This window comes from Mustela putorius, unplaced genomic scaffold, assembly GCF_011764305.1.
Source record: "Mustela putorius furo isolate JIRA1106 unplaced genomic scaffold, ASM1176430v1.1 tig00003859_pilon_pilon_pilon, whole genome shotgun sequence".
NCBI lineage: Eukaryota > Metazoa > Chordata > Mammalia > Carnivora > Mustelidae > Mustela > Mustela putorius.
This window is the reverse complement of record NW_025422011.1, coordinates 12837287-12849374: the sequence shown is the minus strand read 5'-3', so window position 1 is coordinate 12849374 and position 12088 is coordinate 12837287. Positions and strand designations below refer to the sequence as shown.

Sequence of the window (12088 nt, the reverse complement as noted above, 5' to 3'; positions counted from 1 at the left end):
ACAGGTTCAGTGTGGCCCCAGGACTGTCAAGAGCAAATCTCAAAGTCACCTTTCAGCAAGGATTTATTGAGCCCACTCTCTAGGTCCTTGCTGTGGAAAGGGCAGTTTACAGCCCAGCTGGGAGCTTGTAAGAAATGCAGACTCTCAGGCCCTGCCCCAGCGCTTCCAAAGCTGAGCACGCCCCTTGGTGATCCCTCACGTGATGCCCATGGTCACTGAAGGTTGAGAAGGCCTTCCTCTAAGTAACCCAGGAGAGGCAGATCCGCTCCTCTCCAGCGGCTCACCGTCCGGCTGGGAAGACCGTTTCACCGATCTGAAACAGTGGAGGGAGTGCGAGTCTACATCACTGAGCCTGATTGGTGGGTATAGGATACCAAGACCAAGTCCTGCCTCAGCTTCTCGTTTGTAAAGTGGCAATGACACTTGACCCGTTGACCCTGCAGATCGTCCTAGATGGGAAAGCACTACACCCACGGAAGTTACGATTTATTGTTACAGACTTAGAATGCAACACAAGTTCAGGCACGAGGGGGCTACAGAGGACTGCAACAGTCTGAGTAATCCAGCAAAGGGGAAGGGGGCTGTCAAAGACATTAAACCATATTCTGAACTAGACACTCTAGTCAAGCAAGAGGGGAAAATGCACATTTTGACACACGAACCAAACACAACCTCACTGGAGGTACAGAGAGCTCCCCCGACCAACTTTCCCCGACTTTCACCCTGATGATTGACTGAGGCTCAGCTCCGTAAGTCTCATGTGTGTGAGGCACACACTCACTGCCACCCAGAGCCTCACAGAAGACACAGAGCGAGCAGATGTCATCTCTGTGCGGATGCCGGCAAGAGCCCTCTTGCTGCAAACCTCACCTCTGCTTGGGGGTATAGGAAAATGGATTTATCTTTTTTTTTTTTTTAAGATTATTTATTTATTTATTTGACAGACAGAGATCACAAGTAGGCAGAGAAAGAGGGGAAGAAGCAGGCTCCCCGCTGAAAAGAGAGCCCAAAGCGGGGCTCGATCCCAGGACCCTGAGATCATGACCCAAGCTGAAGGCAGAGGCTTTAACCTACTGAGCTACCCAGGCGCCCTGGATTTGTTATTTTGCAGGGCTGACCAATGAAGATGGCTGGACAATGCCAGGAAACATCCCCAGGGCAGAGAGCTAAAGGAAATTAGCAGGTGAGTTCTTATCTAATTAGTTTCCTAGGTAATGCTTCTTAAGCCTTTGCTTTGTCCTGGATCTTTTCTTTTTTCTTTTCTCTTCTCTTTTCATTCCCTTCCCTTCCCTTCCTCTTTCTTCCTTCTTCTCTTTCTTTTTAAATTTAATCTTTACAACAATCCTAGGAAGCAGGGGAATCTTTTGTTCCTACCTTGCAGAAGAGGAAACTAGGGATTTAGGATTTGAACCAGGTTGGTCGTGACCTTAGCTGTCGCCTGTTAAACTGCTAGGGCAGTGTGAGAATCTCTGGTCTTCCTCCTGCGGTTGAGACAATGCGGCTTTGCTGTCGTTGTGAGACCTGGCTCGCTCTGACTTGCTGACGTTGGCCATGCTTGTCCTGAGCTTCTCCAGAGAAATGCTGTCTTCTGGCAGGAAAAGATAAAACTGGCTGATACAAATGAGTCACCATACTAGCTATAATTAACAATGATGCAAGAGCCAGATGCAAACGAAGAGGGGGCCTCAGGACCTGACTTTTAGACGGCCCAAACTCTGAGCTGCTGGAGAGAGTCTCCGTGGCAGAGCGGCCGTCTGCTCGGGGTACACTATGGAGGAAGATGTGAAACCTGGGCGCAGGCGCATTCCAAGCTACTGGAGCTGGGAGTGGCACCACCAAGTCAATCTCCTTATTTACAGCTCAGAGACCATACATCAGAACCAGAAAAAGAGTTTATAGTTTATACAGAATGTAGACCTTTGCGTTTACACTCGGCTGCCCTGGAAAGTCTAAGCACTTTTCCACCTGCCGAGGTGATTTCTAATAACCCCAGATGGCAACTCAGTTGTGCTAGGTGTTCAAGGTGCTCAGCCTCTGGCCTCCCGACTGCCGTATGTACCTGTGAACTTTCCAGACAGAGCCCAGTCATCATTAGCATCCCTAGTCTCATTCGCTGACCTGGAATCTTGTATCACTTGTTAGGGATACAAGGATAGCCTGATTAAATTCACCAAGCCCTCCATAAAGGCATCTGACCACAGTATGAGCACCATCACCTGGGCGGGGGGGGGAGGGCTGGCTGCTTCCAGGATGGATAACTGCCTCCTGGGGTTCAACAGAGAGAAACAGAGAGTAGCCAGGATGTGGATAGACGACACCAGTGACCTCTGATGTCCCATAGCATCTTACCTGTTTAAGACAGTCTCAACCCTTCTTAATAAGATTTGAACATAATGCAGGAGATACAATCTTGCCACTTTCCTTTTGAATAGACTTTAATTGAGAGTGAAGTGAAAAATGCAGGTTACATTTTTAGTGTTATCATTGATACGTTGTAAGATCAACACCAAAACAGTGATGCATCTAACATTTACACATTTCCTAAGTTTAGTTGTCAAAGAGCAAATCATGATCAGATATATACATTTACACAATAATTTCAAGCAACAGTAAATAATAAACACCCTCCTTTAGCACACATGCACAGACACACACACGCACACACACACTCAACCACCTTTAAACAATGGATTTCCTCACACTAGTAAGTCTCATCTTGCCACATACACTGTTAGACTCAAAGTTACTTAACAATAGTCTTATCAGTGGGGATGCTGGACCAGCCCAATTTTCTTCTAGAATCACTTAATTTTTACAACTTGAAGCCACATACCCAACATGGTCTGTACATTCTAAGGACACCCCAGATGATAAAAATGAATTCCACTTCCTTTGTGTGAGGAGAGATGTACATCTCTGAAGAGGAATGTGATTATAACTCCAAAAAGTCAAAAATAAACCCCAAATCTCAGATCTCCAAGCACAGCTTCTTAACAGCATTGTGCAAATGTTAACATTGAATTAGCTCAACGGGAAGATTCTTTTTGATTTCTCTACAGAGGTACTGGTTAGTTCTGATTCTTTCTTAGGCTGCTTGAAACACACACGTCTTTTCAGAGGCCTGGGAGCAGTACATCGCGCTGTCCAGGTTAGCGGCCTGCCTAGCCTCCGGAATGTCAGACGGGGCTCAGCCCCGGTGCCTTGCTCTCTGATTTATTTCTGGCTGTTAGTAAGTGGAAACCATGACAAAGTTTACATTAGCAGACACATACACATGCCCCATATTCTATGATGGAAAATAGTACAGTGACTCCATTCCTAGTGAAAAGGAACGTAAAAGGAGAAGAGGGGGCGGGGGGGACGTTACCAACAATGGCTCTTCTCCCAGTGGGAAACCCAGACCAAATCGCGGAGGTGGGCTTTGAACTAACTGGACCTTGTCAGCCACTTCTCCAGGGTCTCTGGAAAAGCCAGCCAAGCAGAACCCAGCGGCCTGGGGCAAACCTGGCGGGATCCAGCAGCACAGCCATCTTGTCTTGGAAGCTGGTTGAAGACGACCACCGGCCATTTCCTTCTTAGAGAGGTGAGTGAGGAGGAATTTTAAAGTCAGATTTGAAAGGAGTTCACACACCGTCCTGCCTGGGACACAGGCATGTCCCCCGGTCGGACCCCCTCAAAGCGCCAGCTGGAGTTTGGTCATGTTTCTCTGGTGCATGTTGTGATGGCGGACTAATTCGTCTGAGCGGGCAAACTTTTTCTGACAACTGGGCCACCGACAGCTGAAGGGCTTTTCACCTGTTGACACAATTGCCGGTCAGAGACACTTGCGGCGGAGAGACTGGGCACAAGTTCAACTCTCAAAGGCCTGAGTTAAATCATCCCAAGGCACTCACCCCTGACCCCACCCCCCTCCCCAGCCAGTTCTTTCCCTAGACTAACAAATCGGGCTCATTTCATGGGCATCCTTGGAATGGCAGCACCTCTGGACCCTTCAGGATTAAATGACTATCGAAAGTATGAAATATTATTAAGTCAGAGGACTGGGGAAATGACAGGAAAGGAAAGAGTCTAGTTAATCAAAATGGGCAACTCATATGTAATCGAGGGGAAAACATTTGTTTCAACCTTTGCTCTTAGACCGTTTTGTGAATTGCATAGATGTTTCCCCTCCACTGTCTTCCCAGGGAATCCAGCTTCACTGGGCTGCAGGAGCTCAGGTTCCTGACCCTGGGTATTACTGATTGGTCACCCTCCTGTAGTAGAGCTGGGACTGTAGCTTGCATATCTCTGTCTGTGTCGATATTCTGGATGGGCTGTGTATTTTAAAATAAGTCGCTGATACCACTTGGCAGGGTGTTTGCTTCCTTTACCTTCAATTGTTCCTCAGAGCATAATCCCTGTTCTAGTCGAGGCATAGTTTTAAGATTTTTAACGAGCCTGCCACAAGATCGAGACCTCCCCACCTAAGGAGCTCTCAGAAGTTCCTTCCAAGCCTCATTCTGGACAGGGAAGATAATCAGCATTTATGAAATGCCTAATATATGCCCAGCCTTGTGCTCGGCGTCTTCTGTATACTTTATTTCACGTATCCCTTACAACAGCTCTGCAAGACAAGTATTAGTATCCCCACTCTGGAGCTGAGGCTAGACCACTAGCAAGGGCAGACCCAAACAGGGCTTTAATCCCCCAGGCCTGTCTGTTCCTAAGCCCATGCGCTTGGCAGGATTCCCCCCTCCCAGGCCTGGCCCTAATGGAGATAGAGCTGTGTGTGTCTTTTTCCCAAATAAAAATCCCTCAGAAGCCAATCTCTGTCAAACCAAGGAGAACTTCCCAGGATATCATTGGTCCCACTTTAGCTCCTCTGAGAACTACTGGTTGGCAAAAGCAGGGAGCAATGTCCCAGGGGAGGCACTGTCCCAGGGTCAGAACTGGGGGCTGATCAAAATAGGGTAAAACAGTCTGCCAGTGGCATGGGTCATTTTGCACATATGCCTATAGACACAGGGTTATAGGAGGAGGGGGCCGGGATATAAGGAATGATAATTTTCTCACCAAATTATGAGCTCAGGACTAAGAAAAAGAAGAAACACGAGAGGCACCTGAGAAGGGCAAAAGAGAGGCCTGTCCCATCAACTTTGGGGCGGGCACAGGTTTATAAGTGCAGCCTATTGGGGCTGAGAATCTGCCACTGCGTGGGGGCTCACAACCTCATGTTTTCCTTCATCTTCCACTCAACTATTCCTCTGCTCTTCCTGATCTGACCCTTGGCTATGCTCCCCAACCTCCAGCCACGCTGTCAAAGGTCATGTTCTAATGGACAAAGCCCAACCCTTTCTCTCATTGGCCTTCACTCTCCTCGGTCTCTCAATGGCACTCAGCTTTGCTAACCTTGGCTCTCTTCCTGATTCCTACCCTCCCTGGGCTGTGAGACGAACCTACACTCTTTCTCCAAAAAAGAAAGCTATGGGACGTGGCGGGCTGGGAGCAGAAGGAATTGGGATTGCTACTTACTAGCTTTGGGACTGTAGACAAGTCATTTCATCACTACGGGCCTCAGTCTCCTCATCTGAAAAATGGGGATAAAACATGCCTACCCTCCTCTTCTTACAAAGATGTTGCAAAGATACAGCGAGATAACCCTAAGCCTTGACCCTCCTTCCGAAGCTAGAAAATACACAGCAAAGGTGGTGCTATTTTCATTAGGAATCACACCAAGCTTGTGGAAAAGCAAAAAGTTTCAGCGACCAGTGAATAAAAGCCCTGTTCCCCTCTCAACACTAGTAAAGAGGGAATAATATCCACATGCTGATATGCGTTTGGCAGAAACCATGTCTGCTCCTGGGACATTAACTTTTAGCCCAGCAAGGATTCAGGTCTCTGAAAATAGCGTCATGAAATGTGAGCTCTCTAGAGAGTAAATATTTGGCTTGCGAGAATTTCTGCTATTTTTCTGTAAAGTTGATGATCTTATCAAATGGAGCGACACCGTGTAATGCAGCAAACTAGGAACAGTGGGGACCTAGCTCCTCTCCTTCTTTCTTTCTGGACACACAGTAAAGGAGTGTTCTTTTCATTTCTCCCTTCTGCTCTGTAGTTCCCAGCCCCATCCCTTCTGAAACAATGTTATTAGTTAAAGAGAGCCGTGCACTGTTCTTTCTCTTGCTACACCTGCTCAGAACTTCTACACTCATCTTTTCCCATCTCTCCCAATACAAACAACTTCATTCAACCATATTTTTTTAAAAAAAATAATGAAAAATAAATGTGAAGAAAAGTTTACGCACTTGTTTTACCTGTATGAGTCCTGGTGTGGGTCTTCAGGTGGTCAGACCGGGAGAACTTTCGCTGACAAGTTTTACACTGGAATGGTTTCACACCTAAATGGACAGAGAAGGTCTAGCCGCAGCCCTAACAATGTGGGAGCATAAGGAGGCCCCCAGGGCCAGCTTCCTGGAGGTGGCCGGAGGAGATGGGCCTTTCCAGCCCCCTGTGATGATGTCTGCATCTCTCTCAGATGTCCCCCGCACCCCAGGCCTGGCATGGACCACCTGATTCCGTAATGTAATCCCTGAAGAGCTGCTTCTGTCTGGGGAGCTGCTAACCCTTAAGCACAAATGTCCAGCTTCCCACTAGAGTCTCGGCTATGTCCAAGACTGAAAAAGTGAATCACACACTACAAATTGATCATGCTCTCCACCACCCTGTTGTTCACTGCTACTCAGCATATCATCAGGAAATGGGAGTCCACTGTTCTGTGGTCTGCAGGAGAAACGTGGGATGTTTCTTCATCTTTTTTTTTTTTTCCTTCTTAAGAAAAGGAAAATCTCCAGCGGTGGGGGAGGGGGACATAATTATTGGGAAAAGCTAAGCAAATGGCTAACCCTCTCACATCCATATTCAACAATAAAGAGAATCACAAAATCAACGGCAACCCAAGAGAACATACTGCCAGCAACGAGAAGGGAGCCTACAAACCTGTGTGTCTCCTTTGGTGTCTTTTGAGCTGGTCTGAACGAGAAAACCTGCGTTCACAGTCCTTGAAGTCACACTGGTATGGTTTCTCACCTTGGGGAAGACACATAATCCATTTGAAAATGCTGCTGGAAATGGGGATCTCAAGAAAGGCAACCTTTCCTGCTGGGACTGAGGGATCCCCAAGAACCAAGGCACTCTAGTTGACTGCGGTAGGGTGCTGCTATGTGAGGCTCAAGGTCTTCCTGCACACAAGCTCCTGGACAGTGAGTGGAGAGTGGAGGATGAGTTGAATGAGGATAGGTCCCTCATCTCTGAGTTGTAAGTGGACGGGCGCTCAGGTTCTGATGTCGGACACTAGGTTCCCAACCAGCTCTGCCATTTCAAGGTCTGGGTGAAGAGCCATTTTCTTATTGAAAAAGGGGGCTACTAGTCTCACAGCTTTGAAGGATTCATGAGTAGCTTGAGCCAGGCCAGCCCCATAAAGGGCTTCTTTGCCCAGTGCCAAGCACATAAGCACTGCTCGAGAAATACTGGTAGAGAATCTTTAGAAAAATAATAAACCAAAGACGTCTTAACTCTTCAACTGAGTTGGAGGCAAAATTCTGGAATGGGTATGCCTTAGAGCTGGCCCCAGGTAATAAATGTTTTATGTTTTATGGTCTAAAGATTTGGTGTTCTCTGCTACTGACTTCTCATTCCTGGATCAAGCCTAAACAGCTCCATGCTTGTGAGACACTCAAGTGAAACCAGGAACCGAAGTATCTAGAAAGGCTTCAGTATTCCTATATCCAAGAGAAGTCATTAGTGGGATTGCACAAACTTCTGCCTCTGAAGGGAGAAACCCCACCCCTGTCCTTGCTAGAGAAAGTTCAGCCAAATACTGGGAACAAAGCTCCATGAGTGCACTGAGTGACCCCATTGGGCCTTCCCACCTTCTTATGAGAATTCTGAGTCACCAGTGTTCTGGGATGGAGAGCAAACCATCCCAGGACCAGCTGTTCTTTCTGTTAAAAGGCATTCCCGCGTTGCCTGTCTGGCCTCATATCTTCTGTTTCCCTGATTAATCTCTATTCCTGCTATACCAGAGCTCAGCATTCCCTAAATCTGCCTTGCACTTTGCTTACACCAATTGCCCTTTGTCCTTATCTCCACATTTCTCCCTGTCAACAAGTCTACGGTACGTCCCTTGCCAATGCCACCTGCTTCCTCTGTGATGCCTTCTTGGAAATTTCATGATCAGTTCAAAAGCCCTTCATTCCCTCGGTACAGAACGTATTACAGAACATCTAACTTGGTAGACTGGGTCTGTGGCTACCTTCCTTCAGGGGCTGGAAAATCCCGGGGGCAGGAACCTCTCCTTCACTTCGTATTTATATCTGGCCCAGTGCCTTATACTTCAACAACCGTACTCAGTCTACTTTCTTTTTGGTGCCTTTCTGCTTCTGCTCCTTCTTTGCTTCCTCTTCCGCACCCTACTGACCCTTTGATAGTAAGTCCAAGCCCTTCCTCCTTCTGGGATGACTTTGGCTCAAATCAGCAAATCTTCTCAGCCAACTCCAGCCTCTGGTTTAGCACATTGTCACATATTCTCTTTTTCATATGTGAATCCTAGCTGCAAAACAGACTATCACCTCTTTGAGAAGGGGGTTTATGACTTGCAGTGAAAAGGCACAAGTGTGGGTTCTGCTTCCACTATATTTTACCCACATGATAACTGGTCAGTGTGTGGGGATTAAATGAAAGAATGCATGTACAGAGTCTGGCACATAAAAAAATATTTGATATAAAGATACTTAATACAACAGTCTTACTACTGTCATGTGTAGATAAGAAAAGCTTGCATTCTTCCAAGAAAAGGGCTCCAGAACTGTTAAATACAGGCTGCTCTCCTTGTCTTCTGCAAAGAGGAGCTTCTTAAAGCCATCAGAGGGTGTGGGGTCATGGCTACCTTGCCCACTGCTTCCCCCTAACACACACATCTCCCCCTCCCTGCTTTTCTAAGTGTCTCTTCCCCAGTCAAGGTTTCTACAATCATATTGCCTCCAGTGTATTCCCTTGCATTTCTATAGCCACAATTTTGCTTTATCATTTTCTTAATAGACTTCACAAATGCTTTTCAAACGATCTCATTTGGGAAACATGTAGAAATGTAACAGGCCCGTAGTTCTCTCATCTTTAGCCTTGGAGCCTGTGGTCTACTGAGTGCATACTCAGGTTTGTTCTAGAACTGCATCCTCCAGACACAGCAACTTAGCAAAATCCAATGATCCAAAGGGATCTGAATACAGCTCATCTCTTCTTCAGCTTCCCCAGAGCAAAATAAGCATCAATAACAAGATAGTAAGGGTAACTGTAACAATAAAACTGTCTTTCCAGTTACGGGAAAAAATAGTGCCAGCTCCCCTGTAGGAAAGCCTGGCTTCTCACTGCTTCTCACTCAGTATTCCCTGCAGTGGTAACCCAACCACACTCCCATCCAGTGCCCACAAGGAAAAGAGCAAACTTCTGTGAAATAGCTGCAAGGTATACTCAAGGTAGCAGCCAACAACCAGATAAGGCCAATTCTCTTTCCCAGAGGAAGTTAAGATCCCTTAACCTGTGGGAAAATCCTATTTTCCTTAACACATCACCAAAAATCATTTTTTTAAAGATTGAAAACAAAAATTAAACCTCCAAATCCATTTTCCCATTCCTATCTGGTCGGTTGTGACTAACCTAAACAGTTCAGTTTTGCCTTGGACCATCTCTCTTTAAGTCTTACTGACCTTGCTCATCAATCCTCAAAACTGTCGGATCACCAAACTCCCGGAATAGGTCCTCTCTCTTTAGAGATGCTAATAGTATTCTAATAGTTACACTATTGTTTATTCAGACCTATTGACATAGAGACTATACGAGGTGCTTCATAGTTAATGCCTTGCATTTAATTTGATTTTAAAAGTTAATCTAGGGACACCTGGGTGGCTCAGTAGATTGAAACTTCTGCCTTCGGTTTGGGTCATGATCCCAGGGTCCTGGGATCGAGCCCCACATTGGGCTCTCTGCTTGGCAGGCAGCCTGCTTCCTCCTCTCTCTCTCTCTGCCTGCCTCTCTGCCTACTTGTGATCTCTGTCAAATAAATAAATAAAATCTTTTTAAAAATAAATAAATAAATAAATAAGTACGTAAGTAAATAGAATAAAAGTTAATCTAGATTTTGGACACCAGGGTGCCTCAGTCAGTTAAGTGTCCAACTCTTAATTTCGGCTCAGATCATCATCTCAGGTCATGAGATTGAGCCCCACATCAGGCTCCACACTCAGTGTGGAGTCTGCTGGAGACCGTCTGTCCTTCTGCCTCCACCCCTTCTCCTGCTTGTTCTCTCTCTCTCACTTAAAAAAAAAAAAGTAAATATAGTCTTAAGACTGGAATAAGACAGACATTACCACCTCCATTTTCCATGAGACAAAAGGAAGTCCAAAGAGAGGTTCAGTAACTTGCTCAAGGTCTTACCAGTTGGTTGTGAAGTCAGAATTCAAACACAAGTTAAGCCTCTTTAGTTCAGCAGAATTCTTTTTCCACCACTCTGCTCTGTCGTTCCTGAAGACAGTTTACTAAATTCTTTATTAAAGGATAGACCATCGGGTTGGAAAATGCCCCTGGCAGCTTTTTTAATCTTCTTGGTCAGATCTTTCAAAGCACTGCCTACTGCCAATCCAAGAAATTTCTGGTGTCCTTAGCGGTGGGACAGCCAAGAGCAGGAGCTCTTGAATCCCCCTTGCCCACCGGCCACTGGAAATGAGGCTGGACAGGGGACACACTTACCAGTGTGCTTCCGGCTGTGCATCTGTAAGTGAGACAGCTTAAAATATCTCTTATTGCAGCCCGGGTAAGCACACATGAAGGGGCGTTTCTCACTGGTCTCAGATGCCGACCGGACAAGAGTTGGGGCAACTCCAGGCACACGTCGCACATCCTACGAGCAGAGTATGAGAGAAATGGAGGCTTTAAGCCACATGTGAACATTCATGTCAGTCCTGGTGGAAGTGAGCTTTAGAATATACCCAAAGACGGGATGACGGTTATAAGACGTAAAACTGTTCCCATCCATACTCCACATGCCCACAGCAGACATCACTAATGGATGACAGATCAGACCATGTTACAGTGCAGCACGCCAACATCACTACTACGAATCAACCAGAACTGGTACTTCTTTGAGGTCTTTTTGGGGTTGCTGATCCAGAGGATCTGGAAAAGAAATGCTGGTGACTGCAAGAGTTCCCCATCCATCCTGTCTCTCAGCTTTGCCACTGGAGACGGTGAGATCTAGAAATCCAACATCCCAGAATCTATTTCCTCCCACTTGGACACACAGCCACATGACTTCAGGCCCAGTCTGCAATGTGTGGCGAAGTCCTTATTAGAGTAAAATATGGGATACTGAATGAACCCCAAACTGACCAGACTTTCCATATGAAAGTAAATGACAAGGAAGGAAGAGGCCCCTGAGAGCTGGGGGCTCTCTCTGGCTCTCTCTATGAAGGGCTGAAACCACCAGAGGCCAATGATATAGGCAGAGTAATCGCTCAATAGTAACACCAGAAAACACTGTGTCTGCCTTCTGGGCACTTTCCATGTCCTTCACTGTCGATTCCCTTTACCTTGAGGGAGTGAGTATGTGTCATTTCTCCGTGACAACATGCTAAGGGGACACCGTGAGACAAATTCTCCTTCTTGCTCTCAGGATCAATGACTCATAGATGGGGGAATTGGGAGTGTCCCAACTGCCACTGAATCTTCTTCATTCTCTTTCAGATGTGCAAGTCAAAGAGCACATCCGTGTTTTGTGTTAAGACCCAGAACTACCTCTGAGCCTAAACCGTTCCCCAATCTGTGCACCTTCCACACCACACTTACATTCTAGATCCTATTTCGCACTGCCTTGCCCTGTGAGATTTTCTTTTTGGAAGGAAAAGTACTATGGTGACACACAAATTTGCTGTTGATAGGCCACAGTGTCTCGAGGCAAACGGTGGTGTAAATTTAAATGACGAGCCAGCGGTGTTTGACTGTCAGACTCTAGGAGAAAAAGAGTCAGTAGTGAATCAACACCTGTGAGGTCTGGAGTCTA

The 12088-nt window shown here is 46.4% G+C and overlaps 1 protein-coding gene across 3 annotated transcripts in view; it reads right to left on the bottom strand.

Moving 5' to 3' along the window:
• Positions 1–2417: 2417 nt before the first annotated feature.
• Positions 2418–12088, bottom strand: part of WT1 (WT1 transcription factor) — a 48535-nt gene continuing 38864 nt past the window's right edge. For 2 of the 3 annotated variants that reach the window (XM_004755922.3, XM_013057962.2), the window contains 4 exons: positions 10780–10930; positions 6976–7065; positions 6285–6377; positions 2418–3795 (listed from right to left, as the gene is read on the bottom strand). In XM_004755922.3, coding sequence (XP_004755979.1) covers positions 3674–3795; positions 6285–6377; positions 6976–7065; positions 10780–10930 — 456 coding nt within the window. In that variant the 3' untranslated portion in view covers positions 2418–3673. The remainder of the gene's footprint in view (positions 3796–6284; positions 6378–6975; positions 7066–10779; positions 10931–12088) is intronic. The other variant, XM_013057961.2, reaches the window with a different exon arrangement.